This window comes from Bombus fervidus, chromosome 4, assembly GCF_041682495.2.
Source record: "Bombus fervidus isolate BK054 chromosome 4, iyBomFerv1, whole genome shotgun sequence".
Taxonomy (NCBI): Eukaryota; Metazoa; Arthropoda; class Insecta; order Hymenoptera; family Apidae; genus Bombus; species Bombus fervidus.
In genome coordinates this window covers 5912866-5935098 of record NC_091520.1, presented here as the reverse complement: position 1 = coordinate 5935098, position 22233 = coordinate 5912866, and the positions used below count along the sequence as shown (strand labels likewise).

The window sequence follows — 22233 nt, the reverse complement described above, 5'->3', positions numbered from 1 at the left end:
CTTCTTCAAATCTTCTTCCACAATAAAAATGCCTTTAAAAATGAAGCAATTCTACAGGCAGTTAAAGAAGAAAGTGGAAATTTGTGGTTTACGTTTTATGTAGCTTTAACCACAAGAAGTCTTTAACGGCGCAAGCTGAGTTTCCTTTCAATACTGTTTCTAGCTCTCCTCTTTTTTTTTTTTTTTTTCTTTTTCTTTAAGCAACAGAATCGAAAAAATATGCATATTCAATCAATACAAATCCCAGAAAAAAATATATTCTCCGTGTATCTTCTACATACACTTTCCAATTAGTTTGAAATTTTGTCAATATAACCATGGCAGTCTCATTATAGCGCTAATAAAATTTCAAAATGCTTTCCATAACACACATGCTATATGTATGTATATGTATATAGCTACGTATAAAAGTCTTCTACATTTTCTAGCGAGCCACTATAGCTATAAACAGTTTGTCATCAAAGAAATTTGAGAAGCGACGACCTATTTGCCTTTCCTACCGTTTCTCTCGATCCGAACCCCCCATTTCCATACCGAAGAATCTCGGAACGTGAGAAAAGCAAGTCCCTCTTCCCGTGGCTTACCAGGTCATCTTCAAACTCATCGTCGTCCGTGTCCGAGTCGGAGCGACCTCTCAGCTTTCGAACTTTCTTTTTCACCTCTTTCTTCACCACCCTCGTTATTGCATTTTCCGGCTGCGAGTAATCGTTCATGGATTGTTAAAGAAAAAGTCTACCAAAACAACCAATCTAACCGGACATCGACTAGCTGCCTCCATACTAGGATATCGCCTAGCGGTTAAGATAAGTCAGCGATACATTCGTCGTTGGTCCTTTTAGTACCCGGTATACTACTTGCCAGAAATACACAGAGCCGATAGACCGGCTTCGTTTCTATATTTTGTTACATTCATTTTATTGCAATGCGCTTAAGTTTCCGGCCGTAGATTTAGATTCAATCTTTCACTTATATTCCAAACTTTGTACTGCAAAAATATTAAAAAAAGATATGTTTTAAAGAACTTTCCTCGGGTATTATATCAATTTTATTGATAATGAAGAGAAATCAGATTTAAAGAACTTCGATATCAAACGAAAAATTCCATTGTATGGAATGCGTATAATATAAGAATAGCGCTGAGAATTTGTTCTCGACCATTTGCTCTTCTTTCACTTTTTACAGTTAGTTTCGCCGGAACTGTGAATCGAAAAATATAACTGCTTCGTTTAAGAAAAATCGTTATCTTTGATAACTGCAGGCTTCTGCTGATTGAAAAGTAGTTGTTATGCTTGGAATTGGTTAAGAAGAAGTATATAATTTTACTTTGAAAAATCAGTTTAAAAAAGCGAAAAGGAAATTGTAAGTTTGGTCGTGAATGTCATTTAAATTTTTAATTATAAGTAATTTATAAGAAACTATGTATATATTTTGTAATTTATTAAATTATAAGATAATTCCAACAAGATATTTATAGTTCTAGTGAAATGTTTTCAGCTGAAATTTTATATTTGTAATTACAAACGATAGGATTGCTTCAGTATTCTATGGTCTGTATTTATCGAGTATTTCTGGCATTTCTTATAAATCAAAATAGGGTATTAAGCCTTAGGAGGGACAAATTTAAACATAATATTGTTTGCGAGACATATAGTCTTTAACAATACTCTTTTTGAAATACCTAATTTAGAAAACAATGAATATCTAATTTAAAAACATTTCTCCAAACGTTGCTTGGAGAAAAGCGTCACATCTAAAAGATAGGTCACGAGCTTTCTCTTATGATACTGAAAATTGATGCCAAGATTTCTCATTTTCATCGTTTATTGCATGAACTTAATTATCTAAGTACACTAGTAGTATTCGATGTAGATTAAGATACTATATCATAAAGTTGTTTAAAGAATGTATTAATTTACTTGGTATTGAAATAATTAATAAAATGAACTTTTTTCTCTCAAATCACGAACTGCATTTAAACATGTGTTAAAATTAACACTTTTAAGAAATACAATTCGAGTAATAAATTAAGAAGTACTCAATTGATTAGATTAGATAAGAGGGAGAGTATTCGTCCATTGCTTTTTTAAAAAGTGACTATAAGCAAGAAAAGTATTTCAGAATTGTAGATAAACATGAATCGACCCAAATATTGAAAGTTAGGTTTAAAGAAATTTTTAGCCAAAAAAATATTCACCATGCCCTCAAAAATATATGAAAATCAGTATAAAAGTTCTTATTTGGAAACTTATATAATTAACATGTACGTACTGTATTTTTTTAATTTATGAATAAATTTATAATTATTTAATAATGCAGACAACGAATTTAAAATGAGATATAAAAATATTAGTGACAAATTTATAATTTATTAGTTGTAAGTAATTTGATAGTTATAAATAAAAGCTGATCTCACAAAACATTATCTCTTTATCAAAGCCTATTATATCTTCTTACGTTCAACTTCAACAGCAAGGTACATATCTATTAAACGTACAGTAGTTGCTGAAATTTTTTAACTTTGTTCTACAATATCTTTGTAAAATGCTTTCAAAATTCTTTACAAAGTCTATATTAATGATTTATATTTACATTCCTAATACGAAAATTCCAATTAATGATGCTACCCTACAATTTTACAAAACTGTTTGCAAAATTCCACATATTATATAATCCGATAATTTTAGAGATAAAAAAGACAAGGCCGATCCTTTAGGTATGACACAAGTTTAGTTCGCCTCGGTTTTACAAAGTGAAGAAATTTTCAAACAATGAATTTTAGAATTTTTCTGCAAATAATTTTCAAGAAAATCAACTTAATTACAACAGAAATGAAGTGTAACAAAAGAGTACCAATACTTATTTTTGTATCTGAATCTCCTAGATTCAATTTTTCATTAATTGACACTGATTCAAATGTAAAAATGTATCGCTTCTTTCATTCTCTACGTAATGAAAATAACAGGATAATACAATCTATTATATTATGATTTCTACGAAATTTGGTCTAAAATAGCAATGCAACTTCCAATCTATTTATTGTTTAGGCCAACATACATACTACGATCGAAATACTTGTTATTATCTGCAACTGCGGATAATATAATTACGTTATCTAATTTTCTAGGACATCTGTCCTGCAAAAAAAAGTAGAAGCTAAACATATATCTTTATAGAAACTTCTATCCTAATTAGAGATGCCTAAATTGTAGTAATTATTCTTAATCTCTAATTAATCGTATTAATGGAAATGTAAATACATAATTACGTGTACTTTTAAAACATTATATGCTAAAGTAGCATGCTTTACAATTTGACTAAAGTTTATAAATTCGTGATTAAGAGAGTAATTACGTAATTTCCTTCTAGTTGCACTACGAAATAATGTAATAATTTATTAACGTTTCTTTATCAAAACATAGATATGTAACCATTAGTATTTGAACTTTAACATAAATTTATCCTTCACATAACAATAGCACGAAAATGCCGTTTTTCTTCGAAAACTCAACACTGATGTGATTACATATAATTAATCATACTTAATTAAGTCTAAAATTAGAGAATATCTTTCAAATAAAAGATTTTAGAATATTTCGATAGAACAAATGATAAATGATAATTCCATATAAGTGAAACATGTTTCAAATAGATTGCCCAATCCCGATTGCTTCCTACAAGATCATTATCCGTTAAGTTAGTTAAGTTAAGTATTCTATATGTAGTTAAATCGAATTTCACCTGGCGACCACAAGTCGTTTTGATTTCCACGAGTTTCTCATTTTCCCCATTGGAAAATATGTTCGTGCGTCTTATTCTAAGAATGAGAACAAGGAAAGGGCAAAACGGAAACGACGACCAAATGAGCTGCGGTCGCCTAAAATTAGTCACGTTTAGTCGGCTTGCAGAAATGTTGAAACCCGTGGAAGAAAAGACGACAAGGAGACAATAAAGGTACATATACACGAACGCGACTGTGTCAAGGTGAAGGCGCGTCTACACCAACCGCTTGGTGAAAGCAAATGGAACATCCACTTGGTCGTAACTCGTAACTGTACTTAAAATCACGCGTCGGAAGTCCGTGATTCCGGGCTGAACTCCATTTAAAAAAAAACCCAATCGAGAATATCATGGCAAGTATATTTTTGAAAAAAATGATTGAAATTGTTTCTCATGATTGTTTGATTTCTCCCATATTTGTCGTGTCTGCCTGTTATATTTTCAAAACTAATAGTTAAAACGTAAATCATCAAACATGCCAGATTAAAAAAAAATCCGAATCAAGAATATCGTGTTAAATACGATATCTTTAAAAAAAATGATCAAAATAATCATTTTTCATGGTTATCTTCCATGCATTTTTAAAATTATCTATAATAATAATTAAGACGTAAATGGTAAAAAATTAATGATTTATAATCTCGTATACGCAGCAAGGATTAGAATTGGAAAAAAATTATTTCTATTTATATCAACTTAACGAATAGGCGTAATATAAATTTAATTGCAAAAAGTAATTTTGTTGTTAAAATTATTACTATATTTTTGCTTTTTTGCAAACAATTGTTCATGTATAGACGTAAGATTATAAATGCATTAGAAAAGTTATTTCGAAGATGTAAATTTTAGGCAAATGAATAATTAATTAATCGTGCTATGATAAATACAAATTACTTTTTAGAAAGAATAAAATGCCGGTTGAATATAAGATAAGAGTGGATGCTGTAACCTGTAATTGTGAGATAAGAATCGAGCGTAAAATTGAACGTGTGGTTGATCGTTCAACGTAACGAATCTATGAAAGTCGATGACATCAGCATTCGCCGTCACATCTCTCCCTAAGTTACTTTTTTTGTCAAGATGACACATGTAAATGTCTGAATTCAATCGACATCAGTCATTCATTCCAGAATAAATAATTTAATTTTAACATTCACATAATAGTATAAGTACTTTTTCACTTTTAACTCCTAAAAATTGTTAAATAATCTTATAAAGCCGTTATATTGAATGACCAATGGTAAATTATATATTACATATTTTGCTTCACGTGTCTTACAAAAATTTATCTCGTGAAAGCAATTGTTCACTATTTCTAAATTATGATAGGTAGTAATATATTATCCATATACCACCAATGTATTTTATCTATAGAAAGTAGTAAATATGTAAGTACTTAATAAATAGTTTAATATTGACTATTGATTAAATACACAGCGTATTTCACACCGAAGCAACTACAGAAGCTTTTAGATATTTACAGATACATGTAGCTCAATTTCACATACGAAAAAGAGGCATCATGTACGGTTAAAGGAATTATATAGCGCAATAAACAACCAGTCATCCTACCTTTTTATACAATTTTATCCACGTCAGATCGCCCTTATTGTCGGTATACTGGAGTCCGAAAAACCACACCTCACGCAACCCGATCGTTTTCACAACTTGGTCAAAGAGTTGCTTCCCGGTAGTCGTCTGCTGGATCGCGAACTCCAGTTCGGCGTCCATTGTCGTTACCCTGACATTCATCTTTACATATAAAATAAAAAACAAGAATCACAAATAGAAAATTCATTGAAATAAATTGAGATGTCACCCGGTAGAGGGAAGGACGCCACTTCTAACCCTTTTCATACATGTGTATATAATCTCAAATCCTTCTCTCAAAAAAGAAGAAATAATTTATGAACACATGAAATATTATAATTCTAACCTATAACCTTCTGCTTTTGAGGATATCGCTAAAGAAAGAATTTGAAAGGGACAAAATAGCTTACAGATGAACGCTTACCATTTTAGCACCGGCAACCATGGCTGTGAACTGCGATGATACAAGAACGTAAACGCGAATTCAACTGAGATCCGTTAAAACGATCAAAACTGATAAGTGACTGAGTATTGCGGCCCCGAACGTGAATAATCTCAACAATACAACACTGGAAATTTGTAGATGTATTGGTCGAGACAAATGAACACTCGATACCACAAGATTTAACCGTCTGTCTGTCGAACTGTCGACTTATGCCGGTCTCAAAATCTTAAGTCTCAAGTCATACAATGGGCTGCTATGCTATGGGGCAAGTGCAGCCGGCAGCGTCTTTCCCCCCACTCCTTCTCTTTATAAGCTATGCATTGTTGTCCTTCTCTTTCCGAAACATAGCCAGAGCTCGTAAGAGCAAGAAAGAAGAACGAATGTGATCACGTGAGGAACCCGATGCGTATAGCCAGAGCCAATCAGCGTTTAGTTAAAATACCGGGTGTACAGAAGGAAGTAATTTTTCGAGCACGGTTTACGTTTACCGACATGATCAGTCTTCTTCAAAATGAAACGTTCTAAAATAATCGAAGCAACTTTTGTGTAATAGTTACTTATATTGTGTCCTAATTATTTCTTCTTATAAAATAGTTTTATCGCCGTAACTCGTTGAACGATAATTTCTTTGTTCAAAAATACCATAATGGAAGCATACCGTCATCACAATTTGAAAGGTACGTATGAAACTTTTGTTTCTTTTTTTTATTTTCTAAAATTATTCAAGACTAATACGAAATATGTTAAGGAATGAAGATTAGAAACTTATTAAAACTTATTAAAATTATCAATAATATCAACAGGGATAACTTTATCAATTTATCATATAACTTGAAGCTTGTTACTACTGAACTTGTTAATTATTATAATGATATTGTTTCACCTAGGATACTACTATAGTGTATGTAAGTAAAATATGTTCATTATCATTAACTTTTAATAATATTTTTTTATTGCTAAGAAACTGTACAAGATTATACTACACATTTTTACCAATATAAAATTTAAAGTAAAGCTAATTTTAAAGAATATACTTTTTTTATAAATTATACCTACCGTTTTCGGCATTTTGGTAGCTTCCTTTGGTCGTCTTCCCGTGTCAAGCAATGAAAATATCAATCTGTAACGAAAATGAATTATAATTAATAAAACATTATATTATTAATAAATTCTGTAATATCTGTATATATTGAATACTATAATACACGGAAAATGAAAAATGGAAATAAAACTTTCTCCAAATATTATAAACAATACAGAAATATTATGTTTAACAAGAATTCGCGAATATTATTAACATTTTTTAAATATTACTTTCAATGAGTTAGTATTTTTTCAATAATACATTGTAATATATTCCACAATCCTATAAAAAATGCGAAAAGGTATTTAAGAAATATTTAATAATGTTATAATACTAACTAAAAATAATTAATGATAATAGAAAGAAGCAACATCATTGCTAATTAATATTATTCTGTAGTGACGGATCAATTTGAAATTACTGCAAGATCATTGTTAAAAAAAAACAGAAGTACATGTACATAGCGTGTTCATAGTCGAGAACTGCATACAAGTCTCCATATTGGAAGAAGAGACAGGTTATAATGTAAATCCGCGTGACCGACATCCGTCCGCAATAAGGAGTAAGGAGTGCCTGCGCACTGTGTCTAGCATTCCCCTTTTATCTAGGACCACTATGTCCATTGAACCGTTGGTATCTTCTAACTTTTTGTCAATGGCGGTAAAAAAGTTTAGCGGGACGTATCCGTCCAACTTCTCACGTAGCATGGAGATAGAAAGTATCTATTAATAAAGTCTCCATTTCCGACTACATACTGCGTCCGAAGTCCAAAATACTCGTCGCAAAATCCCTGTGTTTACGTGAATGGCTAAAGCATGTTTTTCGCAGCGTAAATTTCAAATTTTTATTTCGATTTGTGGCACGATTTCACGAGAAAACGCTCAAATATATACGACACGTTTTAAACCTGAAATGTACTAGAAGATAAAAGCAAATTTTTCAAATAACGTAAATATATATAGAAGGTGTTACACGTTAGAAATTTCCACATAATCGAAGGAATGTTATGATGAAAAGGGATTCGTGTTTCGAAATCTCTTCCGAGGTCACTCATTGACGCCAAATACATACATACCATTTCAACAGTAATTTACATATCGATTATATACCTTTATTATATAAATAGTACACGTTTTGCTATAATTTACGTAAAATCGAATAATAAATAAATAAATATATATATATATATGTTATTATAATGTAAAGACGTTAAACTATTTCGGATATTTTAATTACCGAAATATTCAATAAAAGAAAAATATAATTATGGAAAAAGATGAAAGACCTTCATTATGCTTACACAGTAGGTATATAGTATATAGTATATAGCGTGAAATATTGTAAGCTAATTGCTGAGATTGACTAGAAATGCGTAGGATTAACAGAAATGTAAGCTTGTAATCCTGTCATCCTGTCTCTGTCGTCTCGTTTTGCTTTAAAGGAAAAAACGATTGCTAAACAGTTCACGGGAAACCGGGCATTTCACATTACATTTATAGTATCATTCGTGCCTAGATAACTGCAACATTACATTATCTCAACATTTTATTCTACATATATAACGATTAATTATTTATCTACATTTACAGAATCTTTATTTTCATTGATGTGTTTACTGCATGGCCCTTTGTACGAAAAAGATATTGGAATGTAGTATGTCACCTTCAATGACTAAAATTATGAAGCAAATACATTTATAAATCTATTGTATGAGTAGAACACATAAAATCAAAATGTCAATGGAAAAAAAGAATGTATTCTCATTAGAAATTTCTTAAGGGTATTATGGTATTATGAGATGACATTATAACTTAAAGAAATAACCTGTATCTAGGTTAGTAATAGCAAGGTAGTTCTCAAGGAAAAAATAGGAATTAGGAAATAGGAAATTTGATAAAAACGTCTAACAATATTGAAACGAGTAACATTTCGAAGATAGTTAAAAAAATATTTGTTCTAAGATTTATACATATAAAATGTGTAACTGCTTAATACCGAGTTCCAATTCAATATGTACAACTTACATTATTGTAATTATAAGATATAAATTCTATGACACATGTGCCACACATTCACAGTAGGCCGGTGGCACTTGCACTTGCACTATACCCGCTAGAGAAAACGACAGGAAATTGTATGATCCACACCCAAAAATCCCGTCACGTTCGGACAATACTGACACCTCACTGATAATATGGCTGCCGCCTGCCCACCCGCTCGCACAATTTTCTTCGGGAGAAGGGATAAATCATGAACTACATACATACGATAGATGAAATAGTCTATCATAAAATTGTAAAGTTCGTTTAAAGCTACAGCCAACAAATATATTCAATTTTTTTTTAACTTATTTTCTTCTAAACTTTTTCATTATCTTTTTATATATGATATTTATTTTTATTTCTATCTTTTGTTCAATTACTTATAATTGAATATATTGTAATTTTCAGCATTTACTTTACTTTCCAGCATTTTTGTTTTATTAAAATTTACTATAATGTAGAGTACTATCAGAGAAGTGCTATAAATATTCTCAATCTGTAAAATTAGATTATAACTTTATGTACGTATGTAAATGTTATAAAATACATAGTGTGCTGAAAAATTGTATAACAATTATCAGAACTTGTTGTATATCAGAATTGTATATTAAGCAGATATTTTTATATAAGTTTCGTTATTATTTTATAAATCCCAAGTTTTGTTTTGAATCTATATGTTTAATCTTGTTATTATCAAGATTGTGATCTTGTAGCATAGCAAGGAAAGGTTTTCTACACTATAAGTAAATTGTAATCGCGATTATAATATATGTACATACAGAAGATTTTGTCTTTTTTCTAGCACCTATATTTAAGTATGCAAATACACTCTATTTAGGAGAAATGTAAGTAACGGTAAAATTACGATACAAATATGTATTTTGCTATAAAAATAAATTCTTATCGACATATAAGTGAAATTTGCTGCATTTCAGTTTCTTGTACATTCCTTCATTCTTAATTTGTTACTTTTTGACTCGTTAAATATTATCACATACTAAACTACTAAATTTCTTCCGTTTCTCTTAACCTAACTTGATAAGATTCTACTTATGACAGGACAAACAGGTATGATAAAAATTTGTTACATGACATTGTGTTCAGTGTAATAATATGTGCACAGTCATCCTTAACGTAAATTAAATTATTTTTAATTTCTTTAGCGATAATAAGCTGAAATATTTGCTTGAATTTAATTTTACATATTATTCAATTTTTTCATGCTCTGTATTTTAAATTAGAAATTTAAATAACAATATAACTAGTCAGTGTATGAGTCTTTTTATATCAAAACAATTTTATTATTAATAGATTGTATTTCAAAATCTTAAATATAAGAGAATTATAAAGAATGTTATTTTTAGGCCATACCACAAGTTTTTCATAAATAGCATGTTCCATCCACACTTCTGATGCTTTCAGTATGAGAGAAATAGAAAAATATGGTTAGTTATTGATACATGTTTTCATTAAAAAATTATTATAAGTATTAATTATTATTTTTACTACTTTAATGTATAATACTATAAAAGTATGTACATATATATAAGCATGTATATTATTTATTTGAAATCTATTAAGTTAAGTTTCAGTCATTTCTCTCATGACTAACCCTTAAGCTAATAATATATAACTAAATAAAATACACCAAATCATAGCATATACTGTAAATAATTTCATTTTTTTTTTTTTTTTGTATTAGATATCATTTGAGTAAATCATAATTGTAGATTTATTTAATTTCAATTTACTTATTGCTTGTATTTCATATATATAATTTCTAGTTTATTATCATGGAGTTCTTAACAACTGTAGTATTAAGAAATTAGTTCAATAAAAGCACAATAACAATTGAATAATTCCACTATAATGTTATATTTGGTTGTAATGTATTTTGAATTTTAAAAAGAACATATGTAAATAACTAAGTGTCTGATTATTCATATTATAAAGAAATACATACAGACATTGAATAAATACAAGATTACTATATTATGTTACTATTTTATGTTATTATTTGTGCAGGAAAATTGGAATAAAAAACGACGTTTGGCCTGTGAGCCTGTTATAGAAGTGCAAAAATCTTTACTTAAAAAAGAAGATATGTTTTGTTGGGGTAGTACTAGACATGGAGAATTAGGTTTAGGTGGTATAGAGGATGAAATTATTTTAGTTCCATGTGAAGTTCATTTTAAAAAAGCTTCAGAAATTCAGCAAAGTAAGCTTATCTATAATCATATGTTCATGCATACATGTATTTATATATATAGATTTTCATTTAATTGTTTATTTTTAATAATTACCTTTAAAAAATTTCTTTCTGTAGTTGCTTGTGGTGAAAATTATACAGTGGTTATTACTCATGATGGTAAAATATATTCATGTGGAAATAATGACTATGGACAACTTGGTCATGAACAAGGAAGAAAAAGATTACGTAAGTATGCTAGTAGATGACATAAATCAGTAAATTAGATTTATATCAGATTAAATATCTAATTTTATATTTAGAATTAATACTTGGATTAGATGCATTTGTATTTAAAAAAGCAGCTTGTGGAGCATATCATACCATAGCAGTAAACGAATGGGGTCAATTGTTTAGTTGGGGATCTAATTCTGAAGGTCAACTAGGTAATGATATTTATTATTATAAACATTATATTTCAAAGTTTCCAATTACTATTCTTTTAAGAACTTACATTTTATCTTTATTATAGGTTTAAATTCCAAAAATTTTATGGAATGTTCACCACGTATGGTAAAGACTTTAGGTACAAGTATTATAGTACAAATAGCTTGTGGTATGAAACATGCTCTTGCATTAACAAATAATGGAGAATTATACAGTTGGGGTTCTAATAGTGAAGGGCAACTTGGTTTAGGTGTTGATATTAGAAATGAAATAAAACCTAAACTTATCAATACTTTAGCTGGTGTTCCTATTGCTTTTATTGCCTGTGGAGGATATCATAGCATAGCTATATCAAAATCAGGTATTATAATAAGAGTTACAAAATAAATTATTTTCATAACTAGAGAAATAACTAAATTATTCTGTAGGAGCTATATTTGGATGGGGAAAAAATACATTTGGACAGTTAGGGCTAAATGATACACAAAATAGGAATTTACCATATCAATTGCAAACATTACGAAATGCAAAAATATGTTATGCGGCTTGCGGAGAAGAATTTTCTGTATTTTTAACAGTTGTAAGTATTTTTATTTGTACATTAAATAGCTTTATCAATAATGTTATATAAAACTTATATTAGGATGGTGGAGTATTTACATGTGGTGCAGGAATGTATGGTCAATTAGGACATGGGAGTAATAATAATGAAATTTTACCTCGTCAAGTTATGGAACTTATGGGTAGCACAGTTACACAGGTATATTACACAAAATATAGATTAGTGCATCATTTGTTTATTAACGTGTGTTTATGCTATCTTAAATATTTTATTTTGAGATCTCATGCGGCAAAAGACATACCTTGGCATTGGTACCATCACAAGGTAGAGTTTATGCATGGGGCTTGGGTGGTGCAGGCCAATTAGGTAACAATTCTACTCGAAGCATAACAACTCCACAAGTAGTACATGGTCCATGGGTTGCACCAAATGGCTCTTCGATGATGGACCTTGATAAGCAATTCAGTTCTTGTACAGTTGGCTATGTCGTTAAACATATTTTCACTGGTGGAGATCATTGTTTTGCTACAGTAGTTACACAAAATGTAGATATTCTTTAATTACTATTCTTATTATGTACTCATACAACTTAATAATAGTATTTATGTTATTATATAAATATATATATCATGTGTTTAATTGTTTTCAGGATAACATAAAACCAGATGACTGTAGAATATTGGAAAGCACCTCTCAAATTCTTACAATAACTGAAGAACAATTAATGGCATGTCAACGAGTTCCACCAAATTCATCTGTTGATCATGAACTTATGACGTGAGTAGAAAAGTTAGTACCTAAGGCTGTTATAGAAGTATATAATATAACGAATTTTTTACTGGCTATCTAAAAGAAATCTAAAAATGTTAAAATTCATTCTTTTTCCAATTGACAATTCATCACATCTTGCTTTTTCTATAAACAATTAATAATGACATTCATACAATTTTGTGAATTAATATACTTATAGATATTTAGAAACGGTATTTAAAAGTCTATCCTGTGTAAATGGATCATTCTTATTTAAAAGCGATGCTCGTTATGGATGTTCAAGTAAGCATCATGGAGTGGATCTTGATCAAGCAACTAAATTATTCGGAATTATTAGAGAATTGGATAACAGCACAATTCAAGAATTGGTATATAAAAAAAAAATAAATTTTACGAACCTTAAATATTATCATACATAAAATTACAATAAATATATTATTCTTTCTTTAGATATTTACTTGCATATCAGACAGCTTGATTCCTTCCTTTGTTAACTTGCCACCTAAAATAATTTCTCCGGAATTTTTAAGAATCTATTTAATATTACCCCTATATCATGGTTTCATAAATCCACTTAATTGTAATTTATTACATAAGCCATTCTGCAAAGCTATTTTAGCATTACATCCAGAAGTTCTTGAAATTGTTAGAAATTGGTGGCTTGAAGCACCGTCTCATTATTTTGAGAGATTAGTTAGAGTTCATAAGTCAGTTGTTCTGCATTATGTAAAACAATCTAAACCAAATAAGGTAATACTCACGAATACTTATTTTATCATTTAAAGAACTATATAATATGCTGAAAATTTTATATATTTTGAATATTTTTATATAGGGTATATTATGGGATGCCACGTTGCAAGTTATATTAGATTCTTTATACTTGCTAAATAAATTGAACAATGAAGATTCTGAAGGCAATAAAGTACCTTATTCTACATTTCATTTGCCAGAATTAGTAGAGCTTATAGACATAAGAGCTGATTACATAAAGTGGATTTCAGAAAAAGAATCTTTTTCAGTACGTAATGTAATATAATGACTGTTTGATTTATTAAACTTTCTAAAACCTATTAAAAATGTATTAATTAAACATTTACATTTTTCATTGAATTTTTTTCAGTATCAGAAGGTGTTTTGTAATTATCCATTCCTTCTTGATGCAAATGCTAAAATTATATTGCTTGAAACGGACCAAGCTATTCAGGTAAAGCATGAACTTGTATTATATACATATAAATACGTTTATGTATTTTCTATATTATATTTGTCATATTATATTATATTATGTTTGCACATATATGTATGTATATATATGTTATGTTAGATGCAATCAGCAATGAATGAGGCAGCAACCCGAGCTGTAATGAATCAAATATTTCTTGATCCATTTTCTGTAGATCCACGACATCACAATCAGTTTGTAATATTAAACGTTTCACGAGAAAATATAGTTGCTGATACTTTACGAGAATTGGCACAATATGACTCTAGTGACTTAAAAAAGCCTCTTCGAGTGAGTATTATAATTATATTTTAAATGTTTTATTTATAAGAGACTAGCTGTCCGCCCACAGGTTTCGCACAGCATTTGAATTTATGTTTATTACTCTTTTGTTTAAACGCTCCTATTATATTTAAGAGTTGCATTTCGAAAATCGCTCAAACACTGTCTCTTTATTTTTAATGAGAAATTTATATGCGGAATTTCATTTTTTGAATTTAGTGGACATAGAAATACGGTTATCACGTAAAAAAAGTTTTTTCTTATTTTTTCCCCTTCAATGAAGATATTTCCAAAAATAATTTCATATCCCATGCCTTCGTCATAAAAGCAGTATACTGTCTAAATTTCACGTTTCTAGGTTCAGTTGTTTGGGCTGGGTGTTGATGAGTAGATCAGTCACTTTTGTATTATATGTATAATACAAATTTATATATATATATATATATATATATTTATTTATATATAGATAGATAATTGAAATGCATTATTTTAGGTAAAATTTCACGGCGAGGAAGCAGAAGATGCAGGTGGAGTTAGAAAGGAGTTTTTTATGTTATTACTAAGAGAAATTCTAGATCCCAAATATGGGATGTTCAAACAATATGAAGAAACTAGAGTTATTTGGTTCAGTGAAGATTCATTTGAGGATGAAAACATGTACTTCTTAATTGGAATCCTTTGTGGACTAGTTATTTATAATTTTATAATTATTGATTTACCATTTCCATTAGCTTTATATAAGAAATTGTTACATGAACCAGTTGCCTTAAATGATATCAAAGATATGTCACCAGTTTTTGCCAAGTAAATTGCGTATTATATATATTTTTTGAACAGATATATTATACAATGCAAAATAATATACAATGTTCAATAATCGTTTAGGAGTATGCAAAATATACTTGATTACGAAGAAGCAGATTTTGAAGAAGTCTTTGGTTTACACTTCGAAGTGGTCAGGGAAGTGTTTGGAGAAAAAAAGATATATGAACTTACACCAAATGGTAGTAAAGTTCCTGTCACATTGAAAAATAAGTATGCAGATATCTTTTAAAATCCCTTTTTGGCATTTTTATTTTAAACTTTGTATTTTAACAGAATTATTTTTACAGGAAACAATTTGTTGATTTATATGTAGATTATACATTAAACAAATCTGTGGAACCTCATTTTCATGCTTTTTATAAAGGTTTTCATAAAGTTTGTGGTGGTCGTGTATTGGAATTATTTCACAGTTACGAACTTATGGCCGTTGTAGTAGGAAATGAAGATTACGATTGGGAGGAATTAGAAAGGAATGCAAGTTATAAAGAAGGATATACAAAAGATGATCCTACAATTGTACTATTTTGGCAAGTGTTTCGCGAACTTACATTAGAAGAAAAGAAAAAGTTTTTGTTATTTTTAACAGGAAGTGATAGAATACCTATACAAGGCATGAGAGCGATTAGGGTAAGTCAGTTAAAATTTATTTTGATAGTATTATAGCCTTTAGTGCAATATATATTTTTCTATTTTACAATATTTTAATATCTTTTTATTTTAGATTACGATACAACCAATGAATGATGAACGTTTACTACCCGTTGCTCATACATGTTTCAATTTACTTGATTTACCACGATATCAAACCCGAGAAAGGTTACGATATAAACTATTACAAGCAATTCAACAAACCCATGGCTTTTCTTTAGTATAAATTTATTACTTTAATCATGCGATACGTGCATAATATTCTATCGGCTATAAATCTAAGTATTCAATTACATTAAAAAGTTAAAGCTACATCATTCTGTATTTTTTAGAGGCTATATATCTGAGTATCGAATAAGATATTTACATCATTGTTGTTCTATTTTTCTAGAATTTATTTATCTATGTTGTCTAGTCGAATATTGAAAGAATTGTACATATAAAATTCAAATCATCAGTACAACATGCAGTAATTCAGAGGGAGAATACAAAAATTGTATTATGCACGTTATTCTGATAAATCATTATTTGCAATTTTTAAACTTTAATTTCATAATTTCACTAATGATTTATTTAAAAGAACAAAACTTGTACTTTTTAAATTACTACATTACGTTTGGATCCCAAAAATAAGAAAACTCAGGGAAAATTATTAATAAATAAATCAAAGATAATGATTGTTAGTGTATTAATTTTTGAAGAACTACTACATATTATACGATTAAGTTATTTTAATACGTTAATTACTTGACAAAAAATAAATCGGTATTTGGATAACTCAATGATCATTGACATTTATTTAAGTAATTTATTTGCTTCTTTTTTAATAACAAGATAATAAATAGAAATGTGATTTATTCTAGAATTGGACATTATTCTATAAATCATATGAGACAATTTATACATAATGTTAATAAATAAACATATTTTGTATGATTATCCATAAAGAAAACTATTGCGTTATATTCAAATTGTATCGTAAAATAAATGTTTTTAAAAAGACAAAAGTTTAATAGTTAAATCTGTAAATATCTTTTATTTATACACATCAATATATTACATTATTAAAAAGTTTCGTTAATTAGTCAATAGACACATGGTCAATTTTTTTTAACTTTTTCGATATTCGATATTAATGATTTATTCATTTGTCGTATTTTATTCGATGTTTATTCGAACATAGATATTCGTTAGTCGTTGAAAAATCTGCATTAATCGACATTTTTCATTATGGTAGCAATATTCCATCGGAACACATATTTGAATTAATTGTGATTCTTTCACGAGATATACGTTGTTCCGTCAAAAACATTAACTTTCACTTGTATGTCGATATTTATTTATATTTATTACGTAAAAAGGATATGTTTTTAAAGCTAAACTATTATTTTAATTTTTACGCGCAAATGAGAGTCGCGGCGAGAAAAAGCAAGTGTTGCATCAGTCTCAATATATACAAAAATATATATGTTAAAATTCAAAATGCGATCAAGAAGCGTTTCAAGAATCTGGAAAAAGTAACTTGTGTATCTCGTGAAAGTACTAATTTGGACTAAGAACTGGAAGAGCGGAACACGCATTTTGTCATGCGTGTACAGTCCTAAGTCCTATATTCATATTATATATATATAAAGAAATTTGAACCGAAATATATACGTTAACGTTTTTTCCGTTTGTAATTTAAAAATTTGTAGTATTTCAGGTTTTCAAATATTTGATCTCAAAATTACGGTTTTTACAAATGTCGTGAAAAATCGAGCTCAGGATGACATTACGAGAAAAGTAAGCATTTCTTGGATAAATTCGCTAATTATGATAAGAAGGGGTGAAGTATTGAGTGCCTGGCGGAGCTCGATAACCAGGATAGGTACTGTTCAAAGCGTGTTGAGCGAAAAATCCGCTATAGTCCTTGTGCACTCTGCGAGGTCTAACAGCAGGACCTTTCGCTAATTCCATCCTAGCTCTGTTTTCGGCTTCCGTTTGAGCTCTCACCGATGCTGGTGGCCACTTCAAGTCTCCTCTCATGTTTCCGCTTACTGGAGCCTTTGTCGCGGCAGGTTGTGCTTGGTAAACTGGCGCTGGTGCCTGAAATAATATTTCGTTATTTATAAATATCAGGATACAGCTTTTAATTAATGCTATTATTCCATATTATGGCCATTAATGCTATAATTTCTAATCTAGGTTATATACGAGGCTACATACGTGGATTACATGATTTGCATGATATGTTTTTTAAGCTGAGGACAGCATTTAATATAGTCGATAATGATGCTTTTAACTTTTAATGTATCTATAGTAAATAAACACATTTAAAATGTTTATGCGTGAGAACTGTTTTTGCGCTACCTCTTGTGGACATATCTCTATCAAAGAATGTGAGAGTCTTCTTTTAGCTGAGGACCTTCTCATAAACAATGTTTTCAGTTTCACTATTAGGCGCTAGTAGGTAAAGACTGTAGCTAGAATTCACGTGTGAATATGTTACGTATAATTGACTGTGCGAGTACGGATTCCGCAGATCAACGTCAGCTACTTTCAGAGTTTAACTCTGCGATTGGAGTTAAGTCCCTCATTGCAAAACAAACTCTGATAGAAAGTTGGGGACGTTTAAATTGTAACGATAAATCTGCGGGGATTATAGGTATTCTAGGAATAACGACTTTTTCGCCTGCACCACACCAATCAATAATAAAAGTGTAATCCAAAATAAATAGTTGCCACAATGACATAATCTCTTAAAATATTGACTTGTAGATAGATATCATCACATAATTTTGGAGGATTAATGTCTCGTAATAACATTATCGGTGTACCTATTTTTAAAGTAAGTACATGTGAAGGTAAATCTGGTGGGTTTATGGCATTAAGAAATTATACTGGGAAGTTAATCACATCTTACTCATTTACAACCGTGTCGACAGACAGGTAATAGTGAGCAATTTGGTCACTATCTCCAACTTTTTTAACCTTTAATATATTAGAAAAGGCCATTTAAATGAGCGAAATATTATAAGAAAATATCGTAAATAATTATAAGTATTTTTAATTTTACTTTAGAAGTAAATCTAAACTTAACCTCAATCTAGCAAAAACCCCAGATAATTTCGTTATTTTGCAATTCGCCTACCAGGGCTAAATCGATAAACTTGTCACTGAAAAGTGTTCTTCCGCTCGGTCTTAACTTTCAAGTTGGATTGGATTAGTGGCAGTCGCCTTGCGATGGCCAACTAGCATTTCACTACTTAATCACTTCCAAGAATAAATTCATTGGATGTCAGTAAGGTGAAAAGGTGAAGTACTGGATTAATACTACTGTTAATACAACCCAGTTTTGTTTGTTGAAAAATTTTTTGGGTTAGGGTTAGATCTAGCTCTAGCGAGCAAATTGCGCAATAAGAATGACGAAATTTTCTGCGATTTCTTCTAGATTGAGCTTAGATTTTGTTCCAAGGTAAAATTAAAGGTACATACGTACAACTGTTTGTAACATTTTTTTGTGATATTTTGCTTATTTAGATAGCCCTTCTTAGCATATCAAAGCTTAAAAAAATCAGAGATATTGGCCAAATTGCTCACTATTATTACAGACATGTATGTTCATGAAAGCGATTCAAACTGGCCAAGGATCATTCCGTTAATGCTTCCGATCGTTTCATTTTTCGAAGTTAATGTAACTTGTTTTTGGAACCGTATAAGTTGTTTATTTAAGATAAGGTGAATCTCTGGAAAAATTAATAAAAAAGATTTCTCCCATAATCTAAAAATTATCGAGTGTTGGAAGAGTTAAAGCATTTACAGATTGATGTCTTTAAAACAAATGTAAATTCTTTTATCAAAAAGCAATTTTGATAACTTTCCCAAGATAATTTGCAGGATTACATCAGCGCAGCGTGTAGAAATGAACTCTATCTTGAGAATTTTACATACAATTAAATAACGTATTTACGACCTAAATAATTTTTCAAAATTGCGAATGGAAGAGATAGAAAAATTTGCGCACATAATTCATGTCTCTTGTACATACAAGATTCAAAATATTTGAAACATTTGTCAGATTTATTATAACTATTTTTTCGCAAGTGAATTATAACGGAGGAACCGAAGATTGTAAACTTTATAAACGATTCCTCGAAAATCGTGAGAGTAGCACATATTTCAGGATTGAACTCATGCCAGGCGTTCTGTATTATTTCATATTAGTTCCGCAAATTATAGCATTATAACTAGAATGTATCTAATATAAGGAACGTGCGTGGATGAAATACCCAATTTTATTTTGTTCTTTTTTTCTCTTTCTTTCGTTTCTTTCTTTATTTTATTTTATTTGCTTTCGTTATTCGAAATGAAAAATCTCTATTTCACATACATCTAAATCTAAAGTTTAAATATCCATGCGTATAAATATACCATACATGGTAACAAAATACATAGCAGATAAATTTTAAGATGACTACTTTTCTGATAGATTATCGCACTATATTATGCACACATATATAGATGCTACATAACCAACAGTTCGAAGTTGTCCTTGCTATTACATGTACTACATATTACATATTACATATTATTACATATTACATATGTACATGTACTTGAGAAGATGAATACGAAACGATTCCATGCTGTATTTACTGTGAACATTAATTAATTAATTCAAACACAGCGGTGCTTCGAATCAATCGTACGATAATAAGTATATTTAACTTGAGGTACTAAATTTAATATAACAATTTCTAAATTTAAATGAAAACCGTGGATAAAGCGATCTACGCTCAGAAGATAGAAAAATGGTTACATTACTACGCAAGAAGAAAAAGACATTTGTAGAAATATAGCAAATATTATTGGAACATCTGAGGTCATAAGCAGGCATGGTAGTTATAAAATTAGCAAAAAATGGATGCTATTACGATGAACCAAAAAACTACAGCAAAGATGAACCACTGCATCCACCGCTTATCCGAAAAGGATTATTTTCGAACTGCTACTGATTTTTTAAACGAAGTCTACTCTACGAATGATTAGAATATTTGTGTAAGAACCATTCTATCTTCATGATTTCGGCCTCGAAGAAGTTTCGGACGAATCCAATACTCAGTCGTAAAAATCGGAAGCTGGAAATTGCTTCTGCTCAGGCACATAAGCACTGGATAGTATAAGTATGAACAATACACTTGGAAATGGTGTTATTTTAGAGTAGAATTTAATAGCGGACAGTTGCGGACTATTGGTTATTCATTATTTATAGTATAGCGCCATAATTCATAAAAAGATAGACGTCTTAAACTTTCATCCATTGCTGTACATATCCGTTATTATCGATATTATTACAATATTTTCTACTACTGGAGGGAAGATTTCCTCAAGGGAATTTAAGGTTACCGCTGGTACACTGTTAAGCTCGACGGCTGAGTAGTGTAATCTGATCCGAATTCAATCGTCCATGAAAAAATACAAATTGTCCATGAGACAACGACGAAACTTTTTTATTTTTGATTTTTTCCAAATGAAATTTTTGCTAATGTATTTGTGAGATTTTTCTGATTAAAATGAGATCAAACATGGTATAGTTTTAGTCAAATTTACAAGTATATTTAATGGACGGAAGAAAATAAGTTAATGTAACTAAATAGACAAATATGCACCAAATCATTTCGTGTTTGGTCTTGTTTTAATCAGAAAAAACCTCTCGATTACATTGGTAAAAGTTTTATTCAATAAAGATTGAAAATGAAAAAATTCCGTTATTGCATAAACATTGTCTAACCGATGTGTTTCTTTTCATCAAGTCGACTTTCGTACCTCTTTCTCTTTCACTCGCGCTGTCTTTTTCTAAGTTCGGCAAAATATCATATGTGTTACATATAACCCAGTCCTGTACACGACAACTGATCGCCGAGAAGGAGTCTCGATTAATACAATTTTCTATTTATAATGACAGTTTAAACGTACAAAATGTACATATATACGAATGTACAGAGTTAATTGGAAATATTTTAATTAAAAGTATTACCTGTGAGATTGGAGGCTCCTGGCGAAGTGTGATTGTGGACGGTGGTGCTTCAAAAACGGCAGGGGCGTGAGTTTGTGCCAGTCGTGGCGAACTATAATCTTGGGGATGCTGCTGCAATTAACAACACGATCAGATTAATCTTATAAATTCTATAATCGCGATGCAATAGATTTTTCGAACGTATCGAGTATCCAAAGGAGACACATCTCGTATTATAACAGCCGTTGACTACACGCTTGTTTCCAGAACAGTGGAGAAAGGTATACATAAAACACTCGGAAATTACGGTAAGTTCCTTGTTATCGTACACGTCTTCTGCGAAGCGATCCAC

At 29.9% G+C, this 22233-nt stretch overlaps 3 protein-coding genes and 1 long non-coding RNA gene across 17 annotated transcripts in view; 2 read left to right on the top strand and 2 right to left on the bottom strand.

Moving 5' to 3' along the window:
- The window catches only part of Moe (moesin), a 35916-nt gene extending 28428 nt beyond the window's left edge, over positions 1 to 7488 (bottom strand). The window contains exons 1-3 of one of the 2 annotated variants that reach the window (XM_072002499.1): positions 7357 to 7488; positions 6869 to 6932; positions 5350 to 5529 (exon numbers count right to left, since the gene is read on the bottom strand). In XM_072002499.1, the coding sequence (XP_071858600.1) occupies positions 5350 to 5529; positions 6869 to 6932; positions 7357 to 7442 (330 nt within the window). In that variant the 5' untranslated portion in view covers positions 7443 to 7488. Of the gene's footprint in view, positions 1 to 5349; positions 5530 to 5791; positions 6043 to 6868; positions 6933 to 7356 lie in introns of those variants that run through there. The other variant, XM_072002500.1, reaches the window with a different exon arrangement.
- LOC139986864 (uncharacterized) lies at positions 6196 to 9787 on the top strand. Its single transcript, XR_011799740.1, has 2 exons — positions 6196 to 6489; positions 7296 to 9787. It is a non-coding gene; the product is annotated as an uncharacterized lncRNA (long non-coding RNA).
- Positions 9788 to 10436: 649 nt separating this feature from the next.
- On the top strand, positions 10437 to 16907 carry Herc4 (HECT and RLD domain containing E3 ubiquitin ligase 4). The gene is made up of 18 exons (XM_072002496.1): positions 10437 to 10469; positions 10964 to 11156; positions 11265 to 11375; positions 11450 to 11572; positions 11659 to 11934; positions 12002 to 12153; positions 12217 to 12333; positions 12414 to 12680; positions 12785 to 12912; positions 13106 to 13274; positions 13357 to 13656; positions 13742 to 13927; positions 14030 to 14113; positions 14234 to 14422; positions 14907 to 15217; positions 15299 to 15448; positions 15526 to 15865; positions 15960 to 16907. The coding sequence occupies exons 1-18, from the start codon at positions 10452 to 10454 to the stop codon at positions 16110 to 16112; spliced, it is 3267 nt and encodes a 1088-aa protein (XP_071858597.1). The 5' UTR covers positions 10437 to 10451; the 3' UTR covers positions 16113 to 16907.
- The window catches only part of LOC139986852 (uncharacterized), a 25666-nt gene continuing 20335 nt past the window's right edge, over positions 16903 to 22233 (bottom strand). For 11 of the 13 annotated variants that reach the window (XM_072002560.1, XM_072002555.1, XM_072002551.1 and 8 more), the window contains 2 exons: positions 21903 to 22013; positions 16903 to 17971 (listed from right to left, as the gene is read on the bottom strand). In XM_072002560.1, the coding sequence (XP_071858661.1) occupies positions 17693 to 17971; positions 21903 to 22013 (390 nt within the window). In that variant the 3' untranslated portion in view covers positions 16903 to 17692. The remainder of the gene's footprint in view (positions 17972 to 21902; positions 22014 to 22233) is intronic. The other 2 variants (XM_072002561.1, XM_072002556.1) reach the window with 1 other exon arrangement.

What these genes read in the sequence shown, in the direction of transcription:
- Herc4 (XM_072002496.1), top strand. An exon ending in CATAGCTATATCAAAATCAG is followed by an intron (nt 11,935 to 12,001) that starts GTATTATAATAA and finishes ATTATTCTGTAG; the next exon opens with GAGCTATATTTGGATGGGGA. An exon ending in CAGAAAAAGAATCTTTTTCA is followed by an intron (nt 13,928 to 14,029) that starts GTACGTAATGTA and finishes AATTTTTTTCAG; the next exon opens with TATCAGAAGGTGTTTTGTAA.